Source organism: Pyxicephalus adspersus, chromosome 1 (assembly GCF_032062135.1).
Source record: "Pyxicephalus adspersus chromosome 1, UCB_Pads_2.0, whole genome shotgun sequence".
In the NCBI taxonomy this organism is placed as follows: domain Eukaryota; kingdom Metazoa; phylum Chordata; class Amphibia; order Anura; family Pyxicephalidae; genus Pyxicephalus; species Pyxicephalus adspersus.
This window is the reverse complement of record NC_092858.1, coordinates 66,896,666-66,914,722: the sequence shown is the minus strand read 5'-3', so window position 1 is coordinate 66,914,722 and position 18,057 is coordinate 66,896,666. Positions and strand designations below refer to the sequence as shown.

Here is an 18,057-nt window from a genome sequence, read left to right as displayed (position 1 = left end):
TCAATAAAGAAGCCACTTTTACTGTAATAGTAATACTGTGATTTATAAACATTTACAAACATACAAAATTTACAGTTCTAAGAAACATCAACATTTTAAAGAAAACCTTGGCATATCACAGGAAAACAATACTAAAGATGAATACTGCTAAATGTTCTTTCGTTCTGTCACAGTAACCTAACTTTGATCTTTTTTGTACTAAGCATTCTTAAATCTATGGTTTCTGAGTCAAGCTAAAAACTTTTTTTTTCAATGCAGTGGGGAAGAGTCAAAACTGTTTTTTACTGCTATCTGCATCTTTGTGAAAGAGATTTACACGGATTTCCAATCCTACTTGTTTTACCAGACAGGATGTCAGGGAAAATCAGGACATAGACAGAAATAATCCTCACTCTGCTCAAGAAATCTTGTCTTTGTTCCTTTTGAAGAGTTCCCACTTCTTGGCTGGTTAACTGCTGTCAAAGGGACAGGAAGTGAGGGTAATTCTCTCCGATGAAGACCTGGGTAACAGTAAAAACGCTCAAACAAAATTTGAAACATACAATAGCTGGAGATACATAGTTCTGTTGCTACTATCACATCATTGTGGCTGCTTCTAAACAATATTGTGTTTCTAAAAAAAGGAGCACAATTTCCCACAGTCATCCTACTTCATATTAGAGCTCCCTGGACTTTAGGCCTAGTCTTCTCTGATTCAGGGAGCTACATCCAAAACAATTAGTCAATCTTCATAGATGCTACGACTTTGCTTTGCTTGAGAAGTCTACATATTGATTTGCCCTGGGTCAAAGCCACATTGCCCTATACATTTTTAAAAGTTTCAACAAGAAACACTGGACCATGCTGCAATTTTCCTAGAGCTACTACACAGCTTGAAAACCAGAGTGAACATGGCCTTAGGATGCTAGGGAGCTCTACAAGCCAGGACCTCACATGCAAACATATTCAGGCACCAGCTATGCATACTTTCCTGCAGTATAGGTAGTCCCCGGGTTACATACGAGATAGCGACTGTAGGTTTGTTCTTAAGCTGAATTTGTATGTAAGTCAGAACAGGTTCATTATTTTAATAAATGCAATTAGCACAGATGTTTGGCTCAACATATTGTTAAGCAGCATGGTGTCAGTTACTGTATAAAATCCTCACTGTGAGTTCACAAACAAAGCAAAAAAAAACCTAATAGAGCCTAGAAATTCATTAACGTCTGGATCAAGCTTTGATATGCAAAAAGAAACAACTGCAGAGTTTGTCTTGGTCATTAAATAGTTACAAGAGACTGCAGAAAGAGCTCAGTCCCGAAGATCACCCACAACCTCAGTTGTGTTTAGCAGGAGATTTCTCACGCAAAACATGCAAACCGCCCCTCCAGCCTCCATCTTGCACAAGAGTGAGCAGCCCATTCGTATCTAGGAGTCTGTATGTTGGATGTCCTTAACCCGGGGACTACCTGTATAGGTGAGTTCAAATTACCAGCAGTTCTCAAGACACCCACTGCCTGTACAGAACCTTAATACAGAGCTACACACATAGAGACAGCACTGCACTTGTCAAACAAATGTGTTGTAAGCACTGTATTCAGACCAAGCAAGAATGACAAATAAGAGGAAATATATGTTCTGTGATTGTCTTCAGCAAAACATTGCTTTACGCAGAGAGACCACAATAAAATAAATAATTTCTGTTTAAAACACAGGCAATTGTCCAATGTTATTTGCACAATAATTACTATCTGGAAGAAAGAGAGCAATTGAACTGTACATGTTTAAACTAGCACAAAAACCAAAGCAAACCAAAAAAAGCAATTTCATTTATTTTTCAGATACCTGATAATGGCTAGGGATAGGATGTCACTGCTATTAATGCTATAAATAAATAAAATAAATGCCTATACCAGTGACGGTTATGCTGCAATTACTCCACTCCCCATGGTGTGTGTGTATTGGTATATGCATATAATGCAGTGAATTCAATAAGACAGAGAAAAGATCAAAGCTGGTGTGCACAACAGTAAACCAGAGCAATCAGATTTATGTCTATGTATAGTGAACCCTTTGTTTTCCTATTTAAGGAGTAAGGTGTTGGAGTGACATAGCTTCTATAGATGTGAGGCCTGGTATTAATCTGTTGCATTGTACTAAATATGCAAACCACATTATAGGCTCTGAATATTACAAGTTATTACAATTTGATCAATGTAACATTTGTCATAAAAATACAGTACTTGTAATATGAAACTAAATGCTAAAAATCACACCTGTGTACAACAGTACTGGAAAAGATAGACTGTTAATGGGAGAACCTGGGTGATCCAGCAAACCCAGGTTCTCCCAATATAGTTTATCTTCTCTGGTCTTGGGGACCTCATGCCAGTTGTTCTGCACTAGTGTGTGCTTGGAGAAAATGTTCATGTTGCATTTAATGTCTCAAAATAAAATACAACTTGTTATAATGCATTGCAGCCTGCTGCAATACACTTTAGAAAAGAAAAAAGTATTTTGGCTCCTGCTGTGAACCACAAACACTGCACATCATTGTAACACATTACAAATACAAACAATATTCCAAAAAAAACAGATATGACTGTACAACTCACATGATGTGCAAGCTAAATGTAATGGACATGGTGTCAGATTTAGCCTTGCAGAAAAAATGCAGGGCTCTTTATAAATATAACAATGAAATATTAGCATTTCTACAGAAAATTTGCAGCTATATTCTGACAACTTTCTAAGGTCATGACTACCAAACTATTCTTGTTCTAAAGCCTGCCTATATATGACATTGGGAGCTAATTCAATAAAACAGTGATCATGGGGAAATGCAGGAACCTATTAGAAACAATGCGACTTTAGTGTACTACAATAAATATCGATGGGTTTCTGCAGTGCATCCTACTAATCAATTCCAAAATAGAAAGAGGCTGAATTCAGTGAACTGGAGCTCAAAGCGCACATCTTTACCTAAGCATGGACATGGCCCAGTGACCCTGAAGTGGCTTCAGGAAGCACTTTTACTGCTGATTTGAAATACTTGTCATTCTCTGGGGAGTCTTTAGCAGTTACACTCCTTAACCCCAAATTACTAAAAATATAAAAAGATGTGGGAATCCTGCAAGAATTAGGGGACTGTAACTCATTTAAAATTTATTAACATTTCTGGGCCATGGCAAAGTTCGGAAAATGTTAACAATATTAAAGAAATGCTCACTCCAGATCAGCAGACCAGTGCCATCAGTCTCTACATTAAGGAAAAAATACTGTTCAAGAAGAGCTACTGGGGTCCCCAGGACCCTCCAGAGATCACATGACCAATGTCTTAGCGCTGTTCACATGACCTGGCACCAACTCAAACCTAGATAACAATTTTTCCTAATTATAATAAAATTTTCAAGCTTTAATTTACTTTTTCAATCATTGAAGGGTAAATATTTAATAAAATAAAGTCATGCCATTCTTTTTAGCCCACTTTCAATGATTCACATTCTCCAGAGATCACATGACCAATGCCTTAACACTGTTCGCATGACCTGGTACCAACTCAGTCCTAGATAACACTTTTGTCTTAAATATGGTAACATTTTTAAACTTTCAGTTACTTTTCTAACCATAGAAAAATTCAAATAAACGAAAATCATGTCTTTTTATCCTCTTAAATGTAATTTAAATGACGGGTCCATAAAGAATAAAAATAGCTGCAACACTCCTGAATGTTCAGTACAGGTAATCAATACTTGTAATACTTTTGATGCTTATACCCCCCCCACACACACACACAACCTCACCCCAGGGTCCTGTAGCCTTAAAGTTAACAATTTCTCCCATTACATATTCCTTTGCTAGAACTTTGCCAACATTCTGACTTGTGTCAAGTCTTCTCCAAGGAATGATCTGTAGACATGAAGGTCTGAAGTAGAGTAGCCCCATTGGCAGCAGCTTTTTATAGGCCCCATATTTATGGATAATTAGTTATATGGAGACCCCATGAGTGCTGTATTCCTGTTCTGATGGGTCAGTCATCATCAGCCTCCGCTCTATAGGAAAGGATCTGCATGGCCTCCCCACAGGCCTCCTCCACCCTGCGGACCTGTTCTCTGCTCAGCCTCTCCCTCCAGGCATTCACAGCCTCCTTGGCATTGCGGGCAGATACCAGGAAAGGTCTATCTGACGAGTAGCTGGGGCCCCTGGTCATATTCATTACAAAGTCCTCCAGCTCTGGCATGGATGGCAGCCCAGTGAAGCGCAGAAGTCGACCAAGTTCTTTTATAGGTGAGAGTACCAAGTCCTCATAACGAAGCTTTAGGTAGCGCTGGCGGAGCCAGGTTGGGCTATGCCCTCTTATAAGGAATAGATCCCTCAGCCAGCCCTGGCAGATTATCTCCAGGGAGCCGCTAAGCAGGAAGTCCGTGCCACCGCGGTGCAGCTGCTGCTGTTGTTGGGCTCTGCTGGCCGGATCCCCTCCCCTCAGCCGGCTCCGCAGGACCTGCAGGCTTTCCCGCAGCAGGGAGCGCTTAGAGCGAAGCCGGGAGTTCTGCATGGCTCTGGGGTCCCGGAAAAGCTGCACTATCTTCAGGTTGAGCCCTGGATCCCGAAGCAGGGGCAGTAGGGCCGACATCTCCATCAGCCGCACGTCTTTAATCACCACCACCGGGTACCGCCGGCATTCCTTCTCCAGGTCCCGCAGGGGCCGGGCAGGACAACGCTTCTCGCAGTCTGCAGGCTCGATCAGACCCACCCTGTCCCGGGGACCTCCAGCGGTAGACGCGGAGCCGGCACCTGCGGAACACATGGGGGCGCTGCAGATCACTTTGTTATTCTTCCATCCGAAAAGTCCCGCGGTGGTCATGTTATCCCCCGCATAGAGCCGCAGCGCGGAGAAATCACAGCGGAACAATGAGCGGAGCAAGTCTCGCAGCGCCCCCTGCAGGCTCTCCGCGTCCCCCGGGTACAGGGATTGCCACATGTGCCAGGCTGGCTCGTACAGGTAGAAGACACCAGAGTGCTGGTTGAAGAGCTCCCCGAGGAACGACGAGCCGCTCCGCCAGGTAGCATGCAGATATATGTGTGTCCTGGGCTGGGGGGAGCCCCCTGCACCCTCCTCCACCTCCGCTCCGGCCTCATCCTCCCACATAGAGGTGTCCAGTGACGGGCAGAGCCGGCGAGGTGCCCAGCCATTCTCATACTCCGCCCGGCTTCTTCTGCTAGACCACCAGCCATCATGTAAGATGACAGAGAGCAGCAACAACATGAAGGCGGCATAGAGCAGCAACAGCAGCCACAGCCTGCGGGGCCGCCTCTTCTTCATGATAGCGCTCACACTGGCCGTAGCGTGGTGCCCGCAGGTATGTCATGTGTTGTCTTCCCTCGGCCGCTTCCTTAGGACACGCCCAGGGGGCGGGGCTTAGCGCTGTGTTTATGTCATGCACTGTATTCCCTGCAGACATGGCGGGAGGGGGGGAGGAGGCTGAGCATCTCCTCATTAACTCCAGGGCACAGCTCAACTGTAATCTGGATTTACTGGGAAGGGAGGAATGGCTGCACACACAGCTCCTCATGTATCTTAGGAGGGGAAACCTGCTGGGGTGTCACAATGGAGGCAGGCATAGTGTAAACTAGAAATATCATCTTTTAGATTGTAAGCTCTTCTGGCCAGGGTCCTCCCCTCCCCCTATGTTATTGTATCCCTCAATTATTTGCCACCCCTATTTATTGTACAGCACTGCTTAATATGTTGGTGCTATAATAATACAGATTATTCATAATAAAAATATTAAAGTTTGCAGATGATAACTGAAGAATAAAAGAGAACCTGTCACCAACCTAAATCATTGCAATGACAAGCTCAGGCTTTCCTTTTATTACCTGTTGATCCTACCAGTAAATCCCTTAGATCCCTACCAGTAGATTTATGTCCCCTTAGCCTCAGCAGATATGGAAGCCATGCCGTTTTCTCTTTCTCTGTTTCGATTTGATGTCACTCTGCTGGTCTGGTACATTGGAGTAGTAATCAGACAAGTCCCTGCAAGGCCAAATTCTCTAACATCCTGTATTCTAATAACCAGACCTTCCGAACTGCTACAGGTGTCCCTTGTAATATAATTCCACATCACTGCTTTCTCTGTGACTCAAGTTGTTCTGTAACAACATTTCTGCTGCCTGCTCAGTCATTTCAGGACATTGCTTTAGGTAGGGAGGTCCATAAATTTAGGAGGCAATCTAAAAAAAAAATTGGAACAACTAAAATTTAACCGCAAAACATACCTGATCTATCACCTACATAATGCTATAATATCTTAAAAGCATGCAAGATATAAACAGCATGGGTGATGTGTTTGCTTTAATATTATTTTATAGTCATTTTTATGCATAGTGCAGCTGGAGATGTTATTATATAAAACAAGCTTAAAGCTTGGTATGACTGTTCATTCCTGGAATTTTATTCATTTTTAGAATGTCCTTAGGATCAAATTTCTATTTCATGATAGGTCACATGTTCCACTAGATCCAAAAGCAGTGCATATCATTTGACCAATGGTAAGGACAGAAGTGGGAGGAGAGAGTATATAAAAGGTGAGGGGTTTGGGTGAGTTTTTGAAAGACCCTGTGCTAAATGGGCAAGATTTCAGTATGATTTTCAGTTTCATGGGTTTAACCTACAAAATTTTCCCCTAATTTTGATTTGCAGCACCACAAATAGTGATGACTGAAACTGACCATTTCACTCATATATTTTTACACTTCTGCAATAAAATAACCTTACTTACCAGTTTGCAATTCCATAAATACACTTACCTGTCACCATTTCATTACAGGTGTCACCATCTTCCTCTGTTCCCGATCTTCAGCTATCATGATTGCCTGAGCCAGGATGACCTAACTTGCATGCGCAGCATATACACTGCATATCCCAGCATCATACGCTAAGCTGCCCAGGCATCCACAGCTCAGCATTTTTTTTTTAACAAGATAGTAATCAGGCAAATAAGTATGCTTTACCTGTCTCTTCTGCAGTAAAATTCCTTCTTGCTCACAAGGAGCTATAAACTTCCTGAAGTCTTTTTCTTCAACTGTTCATCTTTATTCTTATCTTACTATGGTGAGTGTTTGCAGAGAAGTGAGCGCATTGAACAGTGGGGCATGTGACCAATGTTTGAATCGTGGGAATAGAGAATCTCAGAATAACATTTCCACGCTCTGTGGTGTATATCTCTATACTATTTTAACTATAACTCTGAAAAAACAATATTAGGATTATGATTGTAGACTCTGTGGTGTGCAGCTCTTTCTCACTGTAATCTGTGGTAAATACAGAAAAAAATGCAAGAAAACTGTAAAGAAAGTTTAAAAAAAAAAAAAAAAAAAGAAACTCGTTTAGGAAAATGAGAAGTCTGTGCAATAATGGCGTTTTCTGACCTATGTGAGACAACAGCCACAAACCCACAGTGTGCAGCTGGAGTGCTGTTGTCACAGTGTAAGGGGAGGGACACCAGAATGAAACAGGAAGATAATGACAAGGGACTAGACCACCAAGCTAGGGAGAGGGAAATGGTCACCACCTACAGAAACCCTAAATCTAGCTCTAACTCCTGTCAGTATGAACGGACCCTGAAGGTGGGAGGATTCATACACTGGAACCTAGACCCTAGGACACCTGAAAAGCCCTAGGAGTAGTGACAGGGTATGAGACTACTGGTTCCTTCCCAGGTGAACGAACCAGCACCTCCCTGAGGTCTAGTAACAACGAGCAAAGGGTAACAACAGAATACAAAGAGCAGTAAAACTTATCTTCAATAGAAAATTGATGAGCAGGACCTCAGGACGGCCACCACACCAGCTCTTCCACCTCCAAGCAGAGACTATCAACCACATGGCCTGAAGTGAAAGGCCAGGCTAAATAGAGGAATAGTAATGATAACAAGCTGCAGCTGAGATCAGAGGTGTGGTCATTACCAACAACAACACTGAAACAAGTGAAAGCAAAGAGACGGTCAGATAACCTCACGTACAGCCAGTCTCTCAGATCTTCTAAGCTGTGACAGCTGTACATGTTTAATATGCTTTTCAGTGACACTTTGAACACTAAATTGGTTGAAAAACGAAGTTTCTAGGTGCAGTTTTGCGTCATTTTAGCAAAATTCAGATTTTAGAGGCAAAATGATTTTCGTGAAAATTTGCCTGACCATCCCGAAGCATAAGGTAAAACCAGTCGATTACATCATTTAAACACATTTTTCAACTATTCTCTCACTTATTAAAAAATTAAGTGTTCAGAGTAACATGTATTAGCTTATTCCATTGTTCTATATATATTTTACAGATGCACGGGAATATCACCACTTACATACCATTACTAAGGCAAAGACATTGAGCAATCAGATAATAAATTATGGTGAATACCCCTTGTAGTTGCACAAAGTTATGTGTTGGCATGTAATTGAATAAGCACTTTTAAGAGTTTAGGAGACTATAGCATATGTAGGGGAATTTCAGCATTTGCTAGATCAAAGCAGTTTATGTTTAGGTTATGTGTAAGTATATATAACAGACAATTACTATTACAGGTGTAAAGAATGTGACTTATTAAATTATTATTAAAAATATTATTCTTGATAGAAATACCTATAGATAAGACAACCAACCAAATAATTAGATGGTAGCAATGTCTCTCATTGAACTGTGAAAAAAATGTTACTGTAAGTACAAAAATTGTGTTCCCTTTTGTTCATTGAGAGATACATTTATTGAAGATCACATACCAGTGGGACTCCCACAAGCAGTCCTAAAATGGAGGGCAGAAAAATACCAACTAGAATACAGGGTGAAGTATAACCTGACAGTAAGAGTTATACCACCACCTGCAAGGTCTTACAGCCAAAAATATCATCAACCCAAGTAGCTACAATTAAATCAAGCTCAATTTTGTAAAGATATGAATCAAGAATTAGATTACCTCTGTACAAACCTTTAACACTGAAGTATGATGATAAAAGGGCTTACTTTTTTTGAAGGAACATCGATTGGAAAAGCCTAATTAATGCCTAAAAGTATAGGCAATGGTGGAAGAGAAAGCCACAAATCTCTCACCGATACCATCAGTGACCATAAACAAGCATTTTCCTAAGGCACAAAGTAGCTTGTCTCAAAACAGCTTTATCTTTATGTAGAATAGGAAAAGCGGGCTTGCATGACAAATGCTATTCAGCGAATAGAGCCATTAATGTATAAAAAAAAATATTCCAATATAAATTAGTTTGGGTGTGGGAGGTGTGTGTGTGTTTTTTACGCTGGCATAAGCAGTCTGTGATCATAAGCTCATAATAAAGTCAGAGCTGGCATTGAATTCTGATCCAAGTATCTGTGAGACTGAAGCTCTTATTTGCTGAACTAGAGAATACATTTATCTAAAAATCAAGCTTGTCTGCCCAATGTCTTGTCCAATATTGGATCATTTACAATAGTGGGTAATTACTTAATTTAACAAAATGTACAGTCTACGAGCCACTGGCTTAATAGTTACTTTACACCTGTATAATTACATTATTGAATCTCAGAATTGCTGGACTATTTGGTGTCAGAAACATTACAATACAAGGTATAATAATAAATGCACTGTACATGGTGCTGAAATGGAAAAGGTAATGGTTATTGCTAGCCTTAGCCTAATGGAGTTTTCACTCCTAAGTATACCCACAGAATTGTAATTTTCAAGAAAGCTGTCCTGTTTTGCTACCAAACTGTGTACAACTGGAATGCCATCTTTCCGGCAGAGCTCAGAGAGTCATTAAAACGGCTGCTGGTCTCATCATTAGAATAGCTGCTATAGCAGGGTTTTCATGTTGAAGCGGTAACCGAGGTCCAGTGAGGCAGACAAGCTGCTAATGTCTGATAAAAATACAACATAAACATATATATTGTGCTGAGTTGTACAGAGTCTTTGGTCAAACTCGGAGACAATGAGACAAGAAATATACTTGGCCTTTACTGAATCCACTGTAAACTACACCCATTTTTATGGAAACTGTCTGCTAGTAGCTCTCTTAGTTCTTTGTACAGCTAGGGCTCTATTTATAAAACAAGCAATCTGACATTCCCTCAAACATTTAGTTACTGTTATTGAAACACATGGACCTATCCCACAAAGGATAGGTTTGGGGGAATGTCAAATTCCCTGTTTTTTAAAGAGAGTCTTTAATGTCCACAATATAAATCAAACAGTACTTTTTGGAGAAATTGTCATAAATTAGTGTTTTTCTGAAAAAACTCCTTCAGTCTGATGGCAAGTTTATGGACATTCCACCAAGGGAGCCCTTACCTGTGTAATATCCAGCAAATGGTGAAATGGTTGTACAAGCCTTGGGAGCATCCATCAACACCAATCTTCCGATTGCTACCAAGTGACTCTTTTTTTCCCAACATGATGCTCCATTAATGGCACAAATACTTGTACTACTTGTAAATGTAGCAACCAAAAAATAGCAAATATTCTTAACAACAATCATATTTTTTGGTTACCATTCAAAATCAATGCAAAAGAAATCAAAGAAATGTAAATATTCAATATATAAATTCATCCTAAATATGACACTTTAAAGATAGTATTCCTACTTGAAAATAGATTGTGTGCAATGCTAACCTAAATTATCCACAAAATGTAAAAAGTAGACGTTAGGCCACAATTTCATATCTTATCTACATACTAAGAAAATACATCTCCGAGGGCCTAATGTACCACATCACTTTATCAATACAGAACCGAGCCTTACAAAAATGTAGCTTTTATTATTTATATACTATAATATATATACTGTTTACGGAATATATCCCGATCACATAGCTATGTTAAATGCTTACATAATTCTGTCACTACATAAAATCCTTTTGGAGAAATTATCATTTTGCTACATCTACCAAACTTGCCAAAAGGCTGCTTATGGAGAATCTATTTTGTATATTTATTGTAATCATCCTATACAGCAGAGGTTGGCAAACTCAGGCCTTTAGGCCGGATAAGGCCTAGCCAGTATTCCAGTCCAGCCTAACGCCCCCCTAGTTATTTATTGTTGGATCCGGCCTAATTGAATTGTTGCATTATCGTGAGTTCCTGCGATATCATCGAGTTCCCGCACTGTAACCCCAATTACTATGCCAGAAGCAACGTGCAGCTACCAGTCTCTGCAAGGTTGACCTCAAATGTCGTGTCTTCAACCCGAATGGACTGATAAATTATTCTTTGTCCAACGCAGCAACAAAGCCCTATGTTTAGTGTGCAACGACACCAACAGCACTTTCAAATGGTCGAATCTCAGGGGCATTTCGATGCCAAGCATGCGCACACGTACAGAAACTACACTGCGGACGACTGAGGCTGCTCGCTTGCAGTCACGGTTGGAAAAACCTTTCTGTGGACACCTTGTTTCTTCTGGCCTAGTGTGCCTTCCTGACCTCCTGAAATGGCCTAGTAGTCAAAAAAGTTTGCCAACCCGTTATACAGGTAATGTAAATCTGTCAATATTTTTACAGGATTGCTTCATATTCCTATATACTGATAATATTTCATATATCTCTTTTATGTTTTAGTCAGGCAGAGCAATTAGACAGCCTTTACTTTAAGGACACCTCCGGGCACATTCTAAAAAGGATTGCAAACAATTTGATAGTTTAGTTTGTTTGCAGAAGAAACATAAAACTCTACAGTACACAATATTACACACCATTGGTATGGAGAGACACTATGGACCATTGTTTCTCAACTAAGGTTCCTACGGAGGTTGCTAGGGGTTCCTTAAACATTGAGAAATGTGTCTCTCAGGTTAGTTTAAGTGACAATGATTGGCTAGCTGTAGGGGTGAGTTTCTTCTCACTGGCCAGCCATGTATGTGGCATCGTTCCCACTAACCACCGCTATAATATACTGTGAGCTGTGGCTATAGTAACTGTAGCAGGGGTTCATTGAAGACCTGAAAGTTTTTTCAAGGGTTCCCTTTTGTCCCCCACAAAGGTCAAGAAAGGCTGCTATAGACAAATGGCTAAAAGGAATCATGTCAGTAAGAGAAATAAATATTCACATCCACTCCAAGGAGCAATGATTTTTTTATTTAGCTGGTTCACTACATCTGTGGTTTAAACCGGTCATATAACATTCAGATCCACTGGTTTATGGATAGCTTTTTTCTCTTTACAGTGAATGCCCAGAAAACACAACCAGGGATTTTTACTTGATCGATATAGAATAGGTGGAAATATTACATGGTGTATGCATACCACATCGTAACAAACTGCAGAAAACACAAATAATGATGGCGACAAACCATGCAACTTACAGTTAAGGCATTATTTATAACAAGATCAATGTAATTTTGTTTATCATTTTATTATGATATCCACATTATGTTTAATAAATGGTAGTACTGTTACTTGTGATTTGAAGGGTAACTGATATTGTTTGTACCTTTCTTGTATAGACAATCAATACAGACAGGCCAGGTAAAATACACAGAGAAAAATCTTAGCATTTCAGCAATTTATTCAGCCAGGTTGGTAAATTCTGTTAATACTAGCCCCAACATATATACAATAAAGTGCATATTACATCAGAAATGCTGAATCTGGGAAAATATTAAAGCATGACACATTTAGAACACAAATGTACTTAGGGATTATTGCTTACTAAATATACATAGTTGTTAATACCACCAGCTATTAATGAAAGAGTGTACTTAACATATTAATGTACACATTGTTTGAGGTTTTTGCATTCATTATTAGAATGTATACAGATACTGGGTCTGTTTGCGTCTATTTTGTGTATCAGTTTTGTTCATCGCTGAGAAACATTAGTGTGCCCACAGCTTGAATAATGGTCTGAATTGTAACAAACTTACATTTTTTTAAGACGCATAGAGCTATCTAAAACACTGCGTAAATATAAAATGAGCCGTGTTCAGCCAGCTGAACATATCTCATACATTGTGCAACACAAATAGAAAGAAACTTTATATGTATGCAACAAGGGTTCCAGAACTTTGTATTTTCTAGGAATCTAGATTTCCTTTTTTTAAATATTGTTTTGAAAACCAAATAAAGCATTGGTTACTTTAAGGAATACATTGAAATATGAAATAATTGCATTTGCTGCAGCTGACCTACATTATCTGGTTTTGTATCCCATCAACTTGTATGAACCATGAACACAGGCCCCTAAACTGATACATAGAGAATTTTTTTTGTTTACCCTTCAATCACTTTCTGAATGGAGAATGTAGGTCCCACTGTGTTTTTATTGTTTTCACTAAATCTGCTTTCACCATAATCAGTCCAAGTATGTACAGTATGTGTACATCTGCAGAACATTGTAAGCTCATTTAGTGGCAGAAATGACATGGTGGCTGTTAGTTTTTGTTGAAGATTGCACTGTAGAATATGGTAACCCTATATAAATCTGTATGTTAAGGTTCTCCCTTTTTGTAAAACAATACACTTATCATTTTTGATCGAAGTATTTCCTTACTAGCCTGCACACCAACCTTGATGCGGTACTTATTAATTTTCAGATAGTATTCTAAAGAAAATGTTTTTACCATTATTACCAATACCCTACTTCAAATGTATGCATCAAAAGCAGATCTTGGTATATATGGAATTAAAAGTCCTACATTTCAAAATGTACAGTTGTGTTTTTGAAAACACCCAAATTGAGTGTAAAAAGCACATGCATACATCAAGTATTGCATTGTGTAGAACTCCATACAAATAAATAGAGAAATGTAGTTTAATGCATAAAAAGCAGCACAATCACAAAAATGTACTGCATATTCAGCAGTAAATTATAAAGTGTTCCACATTGTTTATTTTCTAATTTTTATCTAGTCATAAAACACATTTGGTTGGAACAAACTTTGCCTACGTTAGTGCATTTTAAGCAAGTGTCTGAAGTCTGGATGTCTGTCTCTCATAGGAGACAGCTCTCATAGTGCCCCTTGCCCTCCTTGTGTAAATAAGTAAAATATAAATTATTCCTAGTCAGAACAAAATATTATCAAATTTTCCAGGCAAATGCCTGAAGGTAAACAAATATAAATGTAATCTTATACTGCTTGCAAGATCTGCAAAAGCTGACAGTTCGTGCAGGAAACCTATTGTTAGTTATTACATTTACATTTTTCTGATTGCCGGCTCTGAACAGGAGTGACTGGTAATCACACAGGAACGAAGGGGGCAGACGGCTGTCTGGTGACCCAATGAGAATTTAAAAACTGAAAATAAGGTTATCCGATGATTTGGACTACTAAGAGGCAAAGAAAAGGTATGTTCACAAAGGGGAACATAAACATATCTGCCTTTTAAAAGGGACATCCTGAGTTCAGGTACATTTAAAATGTCCATTTCTACCTTAAAGATCTGAACATTGCTTAAAAACCATTACAGACTTTGAATACATTACAGATGATTTTCATGTAAATTTAAAAATGTATAAACTTCCCCACACACAGCACAGTAAGCATAAAACTGGTTGAAAATGTTTCCCTTTTGGTAAAATAACATAGTTTAATATGCCTGAGAGGTCAATAAACAGGCTTTGTAGTATCTAAGTCTTGGCTGGAGGGAATTGGTGCTGTTACAAAGGAGTAACACTAAACACATAAATGTACATTGTATGTTTTACAGCATAAGACATAAACATGAAAGTCTAATATTATATTATTAGTTAACCACAACTTCACATTTATCAGCCATGCTTACTCACTGAACATACATTAACCTAAAAAAAAAAAACATAAAAACTTATTTCATAAGTAAATTGTCCTTGTCATGCATTTTAGTATCTAAATATTTTACTTTACAGGAATGTTAAAAAATGAATTAACACTTCCTCCGGATGGTATAACATCATCACTTGCTCTTTAAACAGCAGGCACTTTCCAAAAGAGGTTGCTCCTTGCTACAAATAAAAGTTGCATCAACAGCAGAGGGTAACACAGTCAAATTTCCCTCATTGTTCCATATATGATAACAAAATTTGGGTTATCGGTTCAATGGGACACTCAGGAACAAGCAAGGAAACGGCCGCAACAAAGTTATGTGTGCAATTTGTGCGCCATACCTAAAAAAAATTGCAGTTGTCACATTTGATAAGAAAAAGAAAGTCAGATTTGAAATTTTCACTTTCAGTACCACAAGAATGGGTATGTTTCTAGTGTGTGAACTTCACCCAACTCATCACCACACTGGGGCCTGAGATGCTTCGGTACCATACTTGGTCATTCATATTTCCTCCATTGTCATCTGCTCACTGGGTCATGCATTTTCTTCAAGAGGAAACACTAGTCTTGTTCCTCTGTTGGTAATTTCATAGTCTCCTCCAAGTTCACGTTCCAGTGCTTCTTCTGAACTGCTTTTTGTTCTTCTGCCATCTAAGCTTGTGGTGGCTGTGTGGGAGCCTGAAGAGCCATTGGCTGTGATGGTGGTGTCTCCATAAGTCAGTGTAAGGTCACCATCATTAAGAATGAAATCTGCATCGTCTTCTCTCAGCTGCTCTGTATTCTATCGTGAAAGCACAGACACAAACATTAGTTATTTTCTACTAATTTAAATAAATAATGATGTACAGCATCTTCAGGTAGTAGGAAGACAGAATGTTTTACAGTATTCAGGTTACTGTATAGAATCACTAACATTCATGGATGTGTACACAAATCTGCATGGACACCAATCTGGAATAGGTCCAATTGAAGCACAAATGGGCTCACACTTTACTTAGGACTTATTGAGGCTCAAGTAAATTCTAAGGTGACATAAATATGTATTAAAATAGGCAAGTGGTTCATTAACTGGTTCAGTCAATGGGTTTGATTGGTAAAGGCAAAAATAAAGGTGGAAGAGATCCACACTTTGACAAAGGTATACCAACTAATATAAAGTAAAAAATTACATTCAAAATGAGTATACAAAGATAAGAGAATACTAAATGTATAAATATTAGAAAAAGATTGGATAACAAAACAACAAAATGTAAAATTGTTCAATATACTTACATTATATACTTGTGGGCTTGTGAAACATCGGGCAATCAAACCACACCAGCTGGGCAGAGTTGTAGTTAATGGTGGACCACTGTGTGTCAGCATTGGCTTCAAATAACTTTTTAAGAGATTAAGGAAAACTGAGGTATTGTACACAATTCAAGTACATGTATGTAAAGAGCAATTCCAGGAAACAAGAAACTGTATTCTGTATTTTCTTCTATAGGAGGGTTTACCAGTAAATCTACAACTATAATACAAAGATATATGTTTTTTTAAACCTGTAAAAGCTTTAATTGTTTCTTTATCTCTCAGTTTTCTCACACAATTGCCTGCCAGACACAGCTTCAAGGGCCTGTTTTCAGCAAAATCTGTGGCTTTTAGCTCCTTCAAAACACATTGTACTCTTTCCTTTCTGATGGCTAGAAGGGATGGTGGAGAATAAAGTCAAGGATGAAGGCAGACGATAAAGGGGTTTACAAGCAGAGAGGAGGAAGAGAAAAGCAGCTAAATCAATATGAAAACAAGGAGGAAAGAGTAAAAGCTAAAAGGTATGGATAAAAAGCAAAGAAGAAATGTATGGTTAAGAAGGAGATAGGAGAGGCATGAAATTACAATGGTTGCAAATTATCATTGCCTAAAGGATAAGCAAGGAAAATTTTATGAGAAAGTACACCAAACTGCCAATGTTTAAAAGATACTTAAAGCATAACTAAACTCTAAAATAAATAAAATAAAAAAATGTTATTTTTCCTCCTCTTTCTGGTTCTGATTTTCAACCATCTTGATTGGCCAAGTCAGGATTTTCTAACTCCCATATATGAGCCTGGGAGTTCATTCAGTTCAAACATCCCTGAGAGATGTCCGGATACCTGGCACATCCCAAGATTATATGTGGGGCTGTGCAGCTCAGTGATTTTTTTTTTTTTTAGTAAAGGAAGCAATCAGGCAGATAAGTATACTTTATTCCGAAGGGACATCGCCTGTCAGTTTAAACTTTATTGACATAAGTCACGAAAAGATACTTGTGATCAAAAGTATACCAGAGCCGAAACACCCATGCACTCTCTTGTTTCGTGCGACTCTCTCCACCAGATTCGACAGCATCCTACATTCACCAAAAACAAGTATTAATAAAGATAAATAATATAAAATAAAAATAGATAAATATAAAAAAGTGGCAACAGACATTAAAAAAGTTCCTAAATGATCAAACCAACTGCTACATTTTTTCATGATGCGCCCATGATTTTGTAATTTTTGTAAGAGACCACTATGAAAACTGGCACAAATAATACTATTGAAAAAAGTAAGACCACAATCCATTCCACATTAATGTTTTCAAAGGTTGTACAGTCAATCATACTTTTTTTAAGTATCTAAAACCAAATAATATTCCTCATTTTGGACAAGGTATTAAACATGGTTTAAACCTCTATCAGGTATTCTTTTTGTAATCTGTGCCCTATTACTGAGATTTACCTTCAACTTCACCTTTTGACCTATAGATCCAAATGAAAGGAAAGGTTTCTAAATGTAAAAATAATCCCCCCAGTGTTTTACATTTCCATTTACTTAGGTGACAGTGGGCACCAGGACACTTTGAGAAGACAAAATAAACCTGATATGGGCTCTAACCCCCTCTATTCAAACAGGCAGACAAAAACAAAGACAGTTTCAACTTTAGATATACTTTAACATAAACTATGCCAAACAAACTTAAGTTAGGGGCTTCAACTAGTTAGTATGGTATCAATTGGCAAATACTGTAAAATACCACAGAAAAGGGTTAACCCATGAAACACAACATGCACTTCCAAACATGCGATTATTCTCACTATTCAGAAGAAACCCTCACTGGACTCCTCCATACCTTCTAGCTACCGTCCTATCTCCCCTCTTTCTTATGTTTCCAAACTTCTTGAGCGCCTTGTCTACAAAAGACTCACCGATTACCTGAGCACCAACTCTCTCCTTGACCCTCTCCAGTCTGGCTTTCGAGCTGCCTATTCCACTGAAACAGCCCTTACTAAAGTGGTTC

The 18,057-nt window shown here is 38.7% G+C and overlaps 2 protein-coding genes across 3 annotated transcripts in view; both read right to left on the bottom strand.

Annotated features, from left to right (window-relative positions):
• CHST7 (carbohydrate sulfotransferase 7) lies at positions 1 to 5,390 on the bottom strand. Its single transcript, XM_072412770.1, has one exon. It carries the CDS (start codon positions 5,300 to 5,302, stop codon positions 4,010 to 4,012), a length of 1,293 nt encoding a protein of 430 aa, XP_072268871.1. The 5' UTR covers positions 5,303 to 5,390; the 3' UTR covers positions 1 to 4,009.
• Positions 5,391 to 12,068: 6,678 nt separating this feature from the next.
• Positions 12,069 to 18,057, bottom strand: part of SLC9A7 (solute carrier family 9 member A7) — a 47,478-nt gene continuing 41,489 nt past the window's right edge. For both annotated transcript variants that reach the window (XM_072412747.1, XM_072412755.1), the window contains 3 exons: positions 17,042 to 17,124; positions 16,029 to 16,134; positions 12,069 to 15,537 (listed from right to left, as the gene is read on the bottom strand). In XM_072412747.1, coding sequence (XP_072268848.1) covers positions 15,292 to 15,537; positions 16,029 to 16,134; positions 17,042 to 17,124 — 435 coding nt within the window. In that variant the 3' untranslated portion in view covers positions 12,069 to 15,291. The remainder of the gene's footprint in view (positions 15,538 to 16,028; positions 16,135 to 17,041; positions 17,125 to 18,057) is intronic.